Raw genomic sequence first — 14,310 nt, 5'->3', positions numbered from 1 at the left:
GCAAAATAATTTAATTTATTGCTCTTCGTACCTGGGTATAGAGAATCAATTTAGCATTGTTAAATGGGTGTAAACATAATTGATCAAGATTCTGTTACACTATTAACTATTTATGGAAATAAGCAATATCAATATAAGATATAATTTCATTATATTGATACAAGGTTACTGTATCAATATAAGATGTGTTTAGAACATTAAAATCTTAATATCTACAATAGTATTTTGCCGCAAATATTATCATGGAAACAATAGAAAAAACTACTCATAGTAGACAGTTTTTGTTAAGTATTTGCACATGTAAGTCAATACTAAGGAATGTTCTATTATCTGGTCAACCAAGCAGAAAATAAGAACATTGACATTCCTAACTTTTATTTTTGTCTGTATATGTTTAACCATTTTTAATTCTCCTTGTATAATGGAATGGCATGTGAAGTGATTTCCTTGATGGGAGTGTTTTCTCATCTATCATAACTGTGAGTGTTCCTGTTTTCTAATTCATTGATTTGAACTAACGTTATGTTTTTCCTCTACTACACAATACATTAACTCTTTAAAGCAGTTTGTTCATTGATTGTACAAACTCTTACACAATAAAGAATGGAAGGATACATTAGTAGGATTAAACCAGTGATTTCCCAATGGGGGCGGTTATGTGCCCTAAGGGGGCATTAGGGGAAATAGAAGTTGTCAGAGGGTATTCAAAATTCTTGGCGAGGGTGGGGGGTTGCAGTAAATTGCACCTTAACCTGAGGCACGAGACCTGACCAACCGTGTCAACTCACTGCCGTTGTCAACATCCGATAGGCATTCCCTGTTTGTGTTAATTTTTTATTTTGATTCAGCCCTGTTAATGATGAATAAATACAAATGGCATGATCTCTACGAGTTGGAAGGCAATGAAGCCTTGAATTCTAATCCTGCTAAGAAACAGAAACTACAGGAAGTGCATCAATACAACGTTACATGCCTGCAGTATGGTTTTATTCCATACCCATCAGATCAGCAACACCCCACGAGTTTTACTTATAATACTGTACTATCTAATGAAGCCATGAAACCATAAAAATTGCAGGAATACTTCTGTAAAAGACACGTTGAAAAGGCTACTTATGGTATTATTCAGTTCCGGAAGATGAAAGAAGCATTTGAAAAGCTTTGCACACTAGAGTCATTTGCCAAGAAAGCTAAAAATGACTTTGATTGTGATCTCTTTGCTTCTTATAACATTTCCAAAAATGATAGCAAAGTATGGAAAATCTCATACAATTGGTGAAAAATTAATAATGCCTGCTGTACCAGAAGTGCTCACCACTATTCTCAAGATGGATACTTGTATTTTAAAATCAGTTCCTCTGAGTTATGACTCTGTAGCTCGTCGTATTGACAAAATGAGTGAAGACATTGAGTATCAAATGTGCACAAAGCTACAAAAAACAGAATTACGGATGCAATTGGATAAATCAACTGTGCAAGACAATGAGGCATTGGTAATGGCATATGTATGCCTTATCAAAAATGGAAAGGTTTATTAAGAGGTTATCTTGTGTAAAAAGTTAAAAACAAATATGAATGGAGAATCAACCTATAAGGAGCACAAAATGTATATTGAGGATAAAAGTATTCCAATTAGGAACATGGTTTCTTGTGCAACATATGGAGCACTATATTTGATAGGTTGCCATGCTAGTTTAATGACATTTGTGAAAAAGGAAATTCCAAGTCTCCTTGCAATCCATTGTGTAATTCATCATCAACATCTCGCAGCCAAAATCCACAGCCAGTGACTTTTTTCAAGCATGACTCTTGTAATATCGACTATAATCAAAATTAAAGCTCATCCATTAAATAGCTGAATATTTCACCACTTATGCCAAGATAACGATGAAGAGTTTAAACTCTTGCTTCTTCACACTGAAGTGCTTGGCTGTCAAAAGGCTGCTGCTTAATACATTTCTTTGATTGTTTTGACACTGTTGTTGAATTATTACTCAAAGTTGAAAAGAGCTTGGGAAACAAGATTGAATTTCTACATGGAGATGTGGCATAATAGCCAATCTGTATGACAAATAACCATTCTAAATATGAAAATGAAGGGTGTGAATTTTAATTTGATCCAGGCAAAAATTGTAGTGTCCACTTCTATCAGAAAATTGGAACTATATAAGCAAAACATAAGGGAAAGAATGTGCTCACAGCTCATCCTTGGATGTGTTGGTTGTTAAAGCTTGGATCAGTACATGAAGGGAATGGGCTAAACGCAGGAAATTGGGACTAGCTGGGTCAGAATGGACTGATTGGGCCGATGGGCCTCTATCTGTGCTGTTAACTTTAACATCAATAAAATACAAGCCCTGAACTGTCTATGTGTATGGATGTTGTTTGGAGGTGTACACTGCTGATAGGATTTTTTTTAAATGTCTAACAGACAAAATTAAGTCACATTAATCAGAATGTTCCAGTTTGTTTCCCAGTCAGGGCTGGGTTAACTGACGTCAAAGTCATTGATTAGTTTTATGAGTGATACAATGATCCTTTCTGAAATGCCCGTGTGCACAACCTAGATCAACTATGATGTCCCAGTGGATAAAACTGCCTGTCATATAAAACAGTGGCATCAGGAATCAGCAGTTTGAATCACCAGACAGGAAAAAGTAAACTTGTGGGTGTAAAGCCACATTTTAGCATACTTACTGAAGCCTCTACATTTCAAGTTTCAGAAATTTTAAAGATATTTTAAAACATATTTTCCAATAACTTCCAGCTCATATTTTGGATAGCCAATATTGAAACAGCCAAATACAAGAGTCAGTTTACTGATTTAATTTGGAATGATTCTTTGTAGTGTCACCAAATTGAACCGAAAAATCAATATATGTGATGGCTAAATTAATTGAACAGTTCTGGAGCTCTTCATTGAAATGGAAAAACAAACATGATGATGTCTCAAACATCAGAAAATCAGCTCAAGTGTGCAGAAGAAAGAGTAGATTGGTTGCCTCAGAACCGGAGGGAATTTACCACTGGGGAAACTGCTGGTGGAAATATCCTGATGATCATAGCCTTTGTGCCAGCAGGTTATGTTGCATCCAGAGCTATGATATCAGTTACTGAACTGATCAGGGTAGAGATATGGGTTGGGAAGACAAGGCGGGGGTGACCAGAATAAGTTTGTGGCCCTGTTGCGTAGCCGTGACCATTTGTTTTTGCTGGCATCTAGTTTGGTAATTGCCAGGGTTCCAGATCAAATGTAGGAAAGGAGGGGGAGAGTTCTAAACACCCATTGATTTAAACATGCCATGTGTCTCTGCCTCTGTCACCTTTTTAGACAGTGAGCTCCAAGTCACAAACATTTTATGGATGAAAATTTTCCACATTTCTTCTTCCCCTCTTCCCCCCCCCCCCACCCCAATCTCTCTAGCAGTTACCTCAAATCTCTGACTCGTAGTAATGGATATGTTCAATGAAATGACTTACATTGGACGACAAATTTATTCAAAAGAGTTGCTTCCTCAGAATTTTTGTTTTGGTTATGATAGACTGCTTGAGGTTGAACACAAATATAACTTCAGGCTACTTCTGTCACATAGGAATTTGGAGAAACAAGTAATTAACTTTTATTGAATATAATGCATTTAATTGCATAATGATGCTGACACTTAGCAATAGTTCAATAAAGCTAAAAATGTTTTGTTGATAATTTCATTAGTATTCAGTGTCAGAGGCTTCTCGCTTAAGTGTCCAACAATAATCTGCCAGCTTTGATGGATTCCAGTTGCCCTGATACCACTTCTCTATGACTGGAATGTCCTCATGAAACCTTTCACCATACTGACACTGACAGTGCCAAGATTTGCAGGGAAGAAGTCTAAATGGGAATGCAATCATGTGAGCAACCCAGGCTTTGTCTTGGTCACCAACTTTACACCCAAAGTAAAGCTCATAGCTGGTCTTCATAAGAGGAGTTACACTCTGTCCTGACATTTAAGCCTGTACTTGCCACAAATATAACAACGTATTGTTGCTGTTGCGACATTGATGAGACATTCTGCTATCACTAATACACCTGAAAATAAAATTATACTGAGTATACACAATATGCTATGAGTAGAGCATGCGCATCAACGTGATCGCAAACTGATATACATAATGTATAGAATGGTGTGCATGTGATGCTTTTCTAGCCTTTCTAAAACCTGTCCTCCCATGCAGCATCCACTCTGCCTAAGCATGCCCAGCTTACATCGTGGGCAACGTTTTAATTGACTTGATAGATTACCAAAAAAAATGGTGTGTGATAGGGAAATTTCATGGTGATTTTAATGATCAACAGCCCAAAATCCATAAAATAGACCCAAGAGTATTCAGGAAGCAAAATCTTTGTTGTCCCGTGCTATTATAGATGAAGGATAGCAAAGGACACAAGGTGAGAGCAGGAAAAGGTCAGCCATAACGGGATAGACTGAATAGCTTGCTCCCATTTATTGCTTCTGTTGTGAATCCTTAATCAGATGAGAGGATGAGGTTTGAAAAGGGCGGGCGGAGGGTGGCTTGTCCATGTGGAAACTCACCCGGCATCGGCGATAGAGAATCGATGTGTCGAGTCTGAGAGTGGCACTGAAGCGCTGGTTCCGGGAAATTTTGGCTGAACACAAAGTATCAGCAGAAACGGTGGGGTGACGGTCTCAATCCGAGCCGGCATCCTGGTACGGGCACATTCTCACACACAGATGGCCAGTCCGGTCACAGTGACATTACACATACCTCCTCAGTAACCGGGCTGTCTCTGGCGGCGCACTGTGTTTTCACACACACACGTACAAGTTATTGGAGTCACCATAAAGTTTCTGGCTGGATTTCCCAGGAGAGAGGCGGAAACTCCCGTCTTTTTCTGAACCGATCGGGTTGTGGTGCGAGACCAGAAGCGGCTGGAAAATGTTGATGACACTGGATCATTTTGTTTGTACTCGACACTGAAGTTTGGTTCACGCCAAGGTCCCGGGTTATGCTCCGGAGAGAGGGTTGAAAATACATCGGTTTAAAGAGGCAGCTCTGCGGTGATACGATGGAAAGTTTGACGCCTGCGATTAAAGATTGGCTTTGAATGGGGGGCGGAGTATTTTTAAGGCAATTACACAAATATGCCAAGGATGAGTGGTGCCCAGCCAAACAGAGAGCCCCGGCTGCGCTCCCGCTTTACAACGATGCTCTCAACCAAGCGTGGTGCACGGTGTCAAGGGCGAAGTATTCTGGCTGGTCAGCAGGCAGCCTCTGACGACGAGCAGACGCACCTTCCGATGGAGACTTTAGACGGTGGAGCGGGTCGGCGGCCCCAGAACAGCGCTCCAAGCACCCGCTGTAGCCCCGGGCCACTGCGGCGGAGCACCAGGCTCTCCTCGCCAGGTAAGCGGGTTGTTTCACTAGCAGTCGCTCGGAGGGGGCTGAAAGGGATGTCAAAATCCACGCTTGTTTATCTGCTTGTGATGGCTACCTTCTCAATTTTGCTCGCAATCTTTGTTTAATATTATCTTTATATAAATCAAGGCTTAAATGCGGGTCCAGAAACGCAATGGACGTGTTGTCGCTGCTTCCCACGTTTAGGTGTTTTTATAGACATTAAAGTCACCTTTGAACTTCTTACGAAGCCGGGCGTGCGGTGATCCGCTGGGTCTGGCGAGGAATTTTCCACAGATGCCCTGACATGAATTTGTTGGCGTAATGGGTATTTTATATTTGATTTCCAAATGTGTTTGGATTATTTCATTACTGGCAGGTGTAACAATGTAAGAATACACTGTCGCTATTAAGGTTGCTAAGTTCAGGGTGTTGAGATATTGCCACTGAAAAGTTAAATTCAATATATTTGTGCACAGAGTTACACAAGTTAGAACAGGGTCAATAAATTCAAACTTAGCACATTAATGGAAGAATTGGTCTAGTTGTGTGGAATACTTTCAGTGGAGCATCTCCACAGCAGACAGACGAATAAAGATCCAAGCAGAATGGGACGCCGAATTACAGGAATGCGGTGCAGCGGGGGAATTAGGCCAACATCAAAACTTGAGTTATACATTACGGAGGAAGCAGTGAAGCTCTTTCTCACTTCAGCCCAACTTGTCTACATGAAGTTACTTCTGATTGTTAGAATAAGTTCCGGTAGTTAGAATAAGTTGTCCGTCCTAGTTCGTAATTCCAACCATAGTTAGAACAACTAAGATAATGATATAAAATCAAAGCGTTTGTAAATACTCAGCAGCTGGCGAAGCGTCTGTGGAGAAAGGGGAAAAACTGGGTTAAAACTGATAATCTTGCATTGTAACCCGCCATTTCTGATACAAAACTAATAAGCTGATTATTAGAATTGGTTGCCATGGGCTACCATGTATCATGATGGGAGATGAATTGCTATTCCTGGCGTTCTGGTGGTTCTCATTGGAGCAGGATAAGGGACTACAGTGAGAATGGCATGGAGAATTAAATTGGCAGTGACCTAGGGTTGCCCTTGCCGACTGAACAAAGTGTTCTTCAAATAGTCATTTCTTTGTTTTTTTTTGCTTTATAAAAAGGACGACATCATGAACACTAAATACACTGCACTAGATTGTGGGAGTACGGTTGGATTGCTGCTTCCCAACACTGTTTGAGCCCTATGAATAGTGGGAAAGGATGAGAGAAAAGGGTAATGTGATATCAACTCTTCCCACTGCTTCTGTGCTGTGTCCCTCACAGTTGCAGCATGTCATTTTGTTTTCTTATTTTCAAAGCACACTCACTCAGTTTTTAAGCAGATGGCCCCAAAAGTTCTTGAAAACTTGCTTTTCATAGATGGGTTGGTACAAATTGTTTTTCTTAAACATTCTTGTGGTGTACCTTTGTCACACATTTGCTAGGTTACCTGTGCTACATCAATCAAAGTTTCTTGTCAACTATGCCTTTGGATTGAATTCATGCTTTTATGTTTCCTGAAATAACAAAACATAGTTGCTTAAATTTGAATAATTCGATAAGCTCCTGTGCTTCTATACAACCCAAAAAAACTATTTTTGTAGTAGTTTTAACATGTGCTTCAGTACCTTAACAAATGACTGACAACAAAAAAGGGATGTATTCAGATCATGTACGAGAGACAAGAAATGCTGATAGAGACATTTTGTGGGTAATATAACCAATTGTGAATGTTAATTTTACATTTTATTAATTTGCACGTCCATATTTACATCAGTTTTATTCATTTATTCAGAAGGTTGATCAAGTAATTTTATGTTATTGAGCTTGCGGGCGCCTGCTATTTTCGGAAGTGTCATATCTACAGAATGCTTACAATTATATATAACTTTAAATAGAAATTCAAAAATGAAAACTTAGCAAATAAAACTAGAATTCCCTCTGCACTGATGAAAATGATCTAATGCGGAAAGGAATCACAGAAGCCCTCCTACAGCAAAAGATATTGGAATCACTGGGGGAGTAACTATTTTATAATTCTGCAGCAGATGAAGAGTGATAACTGGGAGCAAAATGGATCAAGAGGTAGCACAAATTGCAGCCAAAAAGAGGCCTCTGCCCAATAACTGTTGGCAGATACCCATCTAGTAATGGTATGGATTAATGATATAATTTAGTTTAAACCGAAGTGATAACCAGTAACAATAATGTATAAAGGATAATTGGTGATTTGTGATTTATAATGGGTAATTTTGATTTGTAAGTTCTAGGCAGGCCACCATGAACAAAGGTGATTCTGTTTTCTTACAAAACAAAACAAAATTTGATGCTTATTTTCCATGTTTCCTTGAGTTGAATGGCATGGCCTGTGAGCTAATATGTTTTTCTTAGTCATTCTTCCTCCTGACACTATAGATAGTGGCCAGACTCTGAGGAGCACAGGAGTCCTCTATATAATAACCTCCTGTTGCTATGGCAATGGTTAGCTACTGTGAGACACAACTGACAAAATTGTGCAGTATCTTAAAACAATAACCAATTCACATATAACTTTAACTTGGTTTTCAATTTTACATTTTTGTGGGATATTATAAAGAGTATCTTGAAAGTTGTATGGTTATGAAGTGCTTCATTTCCAGTTGGGAGAAGATTGGCAGAAGCTTTGGTGAGCAACTCTATTTCTAAATGAATGCTTTGCAGAACTCTTAATTATGGGGCCTAGAGAAGTGCAGAGTCCAATAGAATCCCCTCCTCCCTTTGAAAGGTAGCAGAATACATGGTGACTTGTATCTTAAGGTGGTGACAATTGGCCTGGATGCAGCAGTTCAAATTTTACCATGACAGCTGGGAGAATTAAATATAATTATTAACCAAAAGAGAGTTTTAGTAAATTTGACCATGAGTCTGCAGAGTTCTTAGTAATACTCTCTGCATTTACCACCAGCAAGAAGAACATCTCCACTCCTTACCCACTCTGATCTATCTGTGACCTTAGATCCAGAACAATAGCTTTTAATTCTGAAATGGTTGAGTAAGATGCGACATTTAGAGAAAATTAGAAAAGAATACTAGGCAGCAGCTACCACATTCAGCAAATTTTTAAAAACATAATTAATGTTTGGTGTAGAGTCATTAGTTGGAATGGCCTTGCTAAGGGACGTTTTAAAAAAAATAAATCACACCTTGCACCTCCTCTAGGCATATTTGCCTTCCCAATAGTTTGTCTCATAATGAACCAACAATATTTTCACCTTAACCAACACAAGAGATTCTGCAGGTGCTGGAAAAATTGAGCTACACACACAAAATACAAGAGGAACTCAACAAGTCAGGCAGCATCTATGGAGGGGAATAAATATTTGATGTTTTGGGCCAAGACTATTGAGACCAGAACAGAAGGGGGTAGAAGCCAGAGTAAGAAGGTGGAGGGAGGGAAGGTATACAAGCTGGCAAGTGATAAGGGAGGGGGAAGGTGGGTGGGTGGATGAGGGAGAGGGCATGAAGTAGGAAGCTCAGAGGTGATTGGTGGAAGAGGTGAAAGGCTGAAGAAGAAGTAATCTAATAGGAAAGGACAGTGGACCATGGAAGGAGGTGGGTAACCAGAGGGAGGTGATGCGCAGGTGAAGAGGAGAGGTTTGAGAGGATAACCAGAATGGGAAGAGGAGAGAGTAATGTTCATGCGATGGGATTGGAGGCTTCCCAGGTGGAATGGGAGGTGTTGTATTTCCCTCCATTTTCCACACATCTCCCCTCGCCCCATCCTTCCACATGACTTCCTTGCCCCTCCTCACTGATTTCCCTCCTGGCACTTATTCCTGCAAGCATTTTAAGTGCTACATATGCCCCTATACTTCCTCATTCACCACCATTCAGGGCCCTAAACAGTCCTTCCACGTGAGGCAACTCTTCACTTGTACATCTATTGCCATCAGTTATTGTATCTGGTGCCCCCGGTGTGCCCCTCCCCAACATCAGGAAGACACAGTGTAGATTGAGGGACAACTTCATTGAACTCCTTCATTCTGTCCACTGTGAAAGGCAGGATCTTCCAGTTGCTACCATTTCAATTTGACGTCCCATTTCCATTCTGACATGTCTGTCCATGGCCTCTTCTACTGCCACAGTGAGGTCAAACTCAGGTTGAGGAGTAATGCCTTATCTTCCATTTGGGTAGCCTCCAACCTGATAACAAGAACATAGATTTACCTAACTTTTGGTAATTACTTCCCCTCTCCGTTCACTGTTTGTCCATTCCTTAGTCTGATTATTCTCTCTCCCCGCTCTTCTCCTCACTTGGCCATCATCTCCCTCTGGTACCCCTCCATCTTCCTTTCTGCCATAGTCCACTGTCCTCTCCTATTAGATTCCCTCTTCTTCAGCCCTTCACCTTTTCCACTTATACCCTCCCATATTCTTACTTCATCTTCCCACCTCTCCTACCTTCCCCTCACCTATCAGCTGCCAGTTTGTACTCCTTCACCTCACCCCACCTTCATATTCTGGCTTCTGCCCTTTTCCTTTCCAGACCTAATGAAGCCCAAAATGTCAACTGTTTATTCCCGCCGTAGATGCTGCCTGGCTTGCCAATTTCTTCCAGCATTTTGTGTGTGTTGCTCAATGTTTTCACTTCTGTGTAGACTACTTCTAAAAATAATATATCAATAGCTTCAAATATCCTGGACTTGTACCAGATGTTGTCTTTTCCTACAAACTTTTTTTTTTCAAAAAGAAATGAGTATCTTCCAATTCATTCGCAACATTATTCAAGATTGATTAATGCAATTTCCTATACAAAAATCCAGTGGCGGTGCTGAGGTAGTGCTTGCTGGTGCTATAGCACCAGCAGAAATTACAATAGCACCACCATAGCACCACCAAGAAATTAACTGAAATTTGACATACAAATTGCAGCTGCTTTCTCTTTATAGTTTTGAATACAACTTGTTTCTCCAGTTGATCTAGTGAAACAGCACCCCCAATTACCATAGCACCCACGCAGCAATACAGTTATAAGCTCTGTGCTGGTCTAAGGTCAGATCCACTCTACACTTCTGCTTATTCGTTCATTGTCAATATTTTGCCATTGCTGTTCTCAGATCAGTTAAGCTGATCTAAGATCACTTAAGGTGGTGTTGTCACTCACTCTCACTCACACGAGAGATTGGTAGTATATATACATTGTGCAGGATCCAGGCGCAGATCCATGGTCTCGCGAGACTAGTGGATGCCACACACACACATTGTGCTTTTGCAAGCTAGCTTGGGCCTGGCACATGCATTATTTTGGCCAGCGTGAAAAATGGGTCAATTTTTAGTGAGAAAATGACCTCATCCAGAGGAATCAGTGGTGATTCAGCCTGAGCCTGTCTTAATTGAAAGTGACATGCAGAAAGAAGTAAGTGGGGATGAGGACGACAGCAGTTCATCGAAGGAGTATGAGGGCGAAGTAGAGGAACAAGAAATGGAGCGGGATTCCGAAGAGAACGTGGATGAAGCTGCTCTTGCTAGTGGGAATACTGTTAGCGATGTTAGCCAGCAGTCTGAGGAAGGACCCCGTCGGCCAGCATTGAAAAAGTACCCTTCGCAACAGTTTGGGAATCAGCAAAGGAGCTTTTTTCGTGGCTGGTTTGACCTGTACTCCTGGCTGGAATATTCGATCATGAAAGATACTACGTTCTGCTTTGATGCAGGTATTTCCTGTGTGGAGGACATGGGTTCCATTCTGAGTCTACCTTCACTGTCACCGGTTACCGCAACTGGCAGAAAGCTACAATAGCTTTCAATACCCACCATGTAAGTGCAGCTCATAAGTTTGCGATGGAGGCGTGGGCTGAATTCAGATTGAGAAAACAAGACGGTTCAAGATTGGGAAATATGCTTGATAAAGGACACGCAAAGATTGTCCAAGAAAATCGTGAGTATGTGAGAGCTGTGGTTGAGTCTCTACGCTGTACTGCGTGCCAAGGCATTGCCCAGCGAGGACACCGGGAGGATGATGGATCTGGCAATAGGGGAAACTTTGTTGAGTTGGTCAGTGTAATTGGGCAGTTTGATAAGACTGTAGCTAAAAAAAATAGAGGACAATCCTGGAAATGCAAAAAACACCCATCACGATATCCAAAATGAAATTATGGGTATTATGGCAGATATGTTCATACGTCAAATAAGTGCAGAAATCAAGGAGGCTGGGTATTTTGCCATCATGGTGGATGAAAGTAAAGACTTGAGTAAAAAGGAGCAAATATCAGTGGTGGTGCGGTATTTGAATAATGAAATAGTGCTTGAAGAATTCTTGCACTTCACTCCAGCAGAAGGGTTGGATGCTGAGTAGCTTCTTAAAATCATTGAACAGACACTGGCCCAATACGTTATTGATAAGAACGCGCGTATAGGTCAGTGTTACGATGGGGCGGCAGTGATGTCCAGGTGCAATAACGGGGTACAAGAGAGATTCGGGAAAGAGGTCCGGCAGGCATTATATATACACTGCCATGCTCACAGACTTAACCTTGTTTTAGTGGATGTTGTGAGCAATGTACAACAAGCGGGTGAGTTTTTTGAAACTGTGCAGCTGCTTTACAACTTCATTTCAAACTCTGCTGCCCACGGTCTTTTCATGAAGAAACAGAGAGAACTGGAATCAACTGCACAGCCCCTGGAGTTGAAGAAATTATCAAATACACACTGGGCATGGCTGCATACAGCTTTGTGGGCTATAAGGAAATCACTCCCTGCCATTCTAGCTACACTACAGGATATTATGGGTCAACCAAATGCATGGAGGAAAATGGAGGCCAGAGCTGTCAATGGACTGATTGACGAGCAGTTTGCTTTACTTCTCACTCTGTTTGAGGATTTATTCCGAGTCACCAAGTTCATGTCATACCAGCTACAATCTCCCAGTTTGGAGCTTTCATCCACTGTGGACTTGGCTCAGTCTGTTATCGATGCACTCTCAGCAAAACAGGGAGAGGAATCATGGACTGAAATTCAGGCAAGAGCTAGGGACCTGTGCGTCAAGGCCGGTATACAGAGCAGTCAGACCACATGAAAGGAGACAGGCCCAGCCACCCCGCCACCTACGTGATTTTGTTGTTGAGGCCCAAACCAAACGCACACCTGTCATATCCTCTGATGACCTTCGCAAGCACTGTTTCTATCTGGTTATAGACAGACTTCTGACTGAAATGAAAAGACGGTTCTCAATTGAGACTGGGGGTGTTCTGAAGGGAGTCTCAGCATTGAGTCCCAAACACAAGCTCTTCCTAGACAAGAATTGTCTTTGGCCAATAGCCCAATACTATGGAGTGACTGAAGTGAACCTGACTGCAGAGCTACATCAGGTTCGGCATCTGCTGGAAACAAAACAAAAGCAAGGACAGACAGTGAATGACACAGTGGAATTTCTAGCTCTAATGAGACCCTACTGTGATGCATTTATAGATTTATACAAACTAGTCTGCATATCGCTGACTCTGCCTGTGACATCTGCCTCATGTGAACAGAGTTTCTCTTGCCTCAGACGCCTCAAAAACTACCTAAGGAATAGCAGTGGCGATGCTCAGAACAGCAACTTCACCCTGTTGTCTGCCTTATTTGACTTTAATAACGGTGTATCTTTTGGCATTGTCTGTCTATGTAATGTGAATAGCAGTGGACATTGTGGGTAAGTGTTGTGTTTTTTCAATTGAAAAGCACACATTTGACGCTGATACGAAAACACGAGGAATTCTGCAGATGCTGGAAATTCAAGCAACACACATTAAAGTTGCTGGTGAACGCAGCAGGCTAAGCAGCATCTCTAGGAAGAGGTACAGTCAACGTTTCAGGCCGAGACCCTTCGTCAGGACTAACTGAAGAAACAGCTAGTAAGAGATTTAAAAGTGGGAGGGGGAGGGGGAGACAGGAGCGGGAGGGATGGAGCCACGAGCTGGACAGGTGATTGGCAAAAGGAGTATGAGAGGATCATGGGACTGGAGGCCAAGGGAGAAGGAAAAGGGGTGGGGGGGAAAGCTCAGAGGATGGGCAAGGGGTATAGTCAGAGGGACAGAGGGAGAAAAAGGAGAGAGAGAGAGAGAGAGAGAGAAAGAATGTGTGTATAAAAATAAATAACGGATGGGGTATGAGGGGGAGGTGGGACGTTAGCGGAAGTTAGGGAAGCCAATGTTCATGCCATCAGGTTGGAGGCTACCCAGATGGAATATAAGGTATTGTTCCTCCAATCTGAGTGTGGCTTTATCTTTATAGTAGAGGAGGCCATGAGTAGACATGTCAGAATGGGAATGGGATGTGGAATTAAAATGTGTGGCCACTGGGAGATCCTGCTTTCTCTGGCGGACAGAGCGTAGGTGTTCAGCAAAATGATCTCCCAGTCTGCGTCGGGTCTCGCCAATATATAGAAGGCCACATCAGGAGCACCGGACGCAGTATATCACCCCAGCCGACTCACAGGTGAAATGTCACCTCACCTGGAAGGACTGTCTGGGGCCCTGAATGGTGGTAAGGGAGGAAGTGTAAGGGCATGTGTAGCACTTGTTCCACTTACAAGGATGTGCCAGGAGGGAGATCAGTGGAGAGGGATGGGGGGACGAATGGACAAGGGAGTTGTGTAGGGAGGGATCCTTGTGGAAAGCAGAGAGAGGGGGAAAGGGGAAGATGAGCTTAGTGGTGGGATCCCTTTGGAGGTGGCGGAAGTTGCAGAGAATAATATGTTGGACCCGGAGGCTGGTGGGGTGGTAGGTGAGGACCAGGGGAACCCTATACCTAGTGGGGTGGCGGGAGGATGGAGTGAGAGCAGATGTGCATGAAATGGGGGAGATGCGTTTGAGAGCAGAGTTGATGGTGGAGGAAGGGAAGCCCCTT

General features: G+C 42.0%; 1 protein-coding gene across 1 annotated transcript in view; it reads left to right on the top strand.

The window, feature by feature from the left end:
• The first annotated feature begins 4,673 nt into the window (after window positions 1–4,673).
• The window catches only part of rnf44 (ring finger protein 44), a 157,734-nt gene continuing 148,097 nt past the window's right edge, over window positions 4,674–14,310 (top strand). The window contains exon 1 of the mRNA XM_072263776.1: window positions 4,674–5,406. Within this exon, the coding sequence (XP_072119877.1) occupies window positions 5,145–5,406 (262 nt within the window). The 5' untranslated portion in view covers window positions 4,674–5,144. The remainder of the gene's footprint in view (window positions 5,407–14,310) is intronic.

Source organism: Mobula birostris, chromosome 7, assembly GCF_030028105.1.
Source record: "Mobula birostris isolate sMobBir1 chromosome 7, sMobBir1.hap1, whole genome shotgun sequence".
NCBI lineage: Eukaryota > Metazoa > Chordata > Chondrichthyes > Myliobatiformes > Myliobatidae > Mobula > Mobula birostris.
The sequence above is the reverse complement of the archived record's forward strand: the minus strand, read 5'-3'. Positions and strand labels throughout refer to the sequence as shown.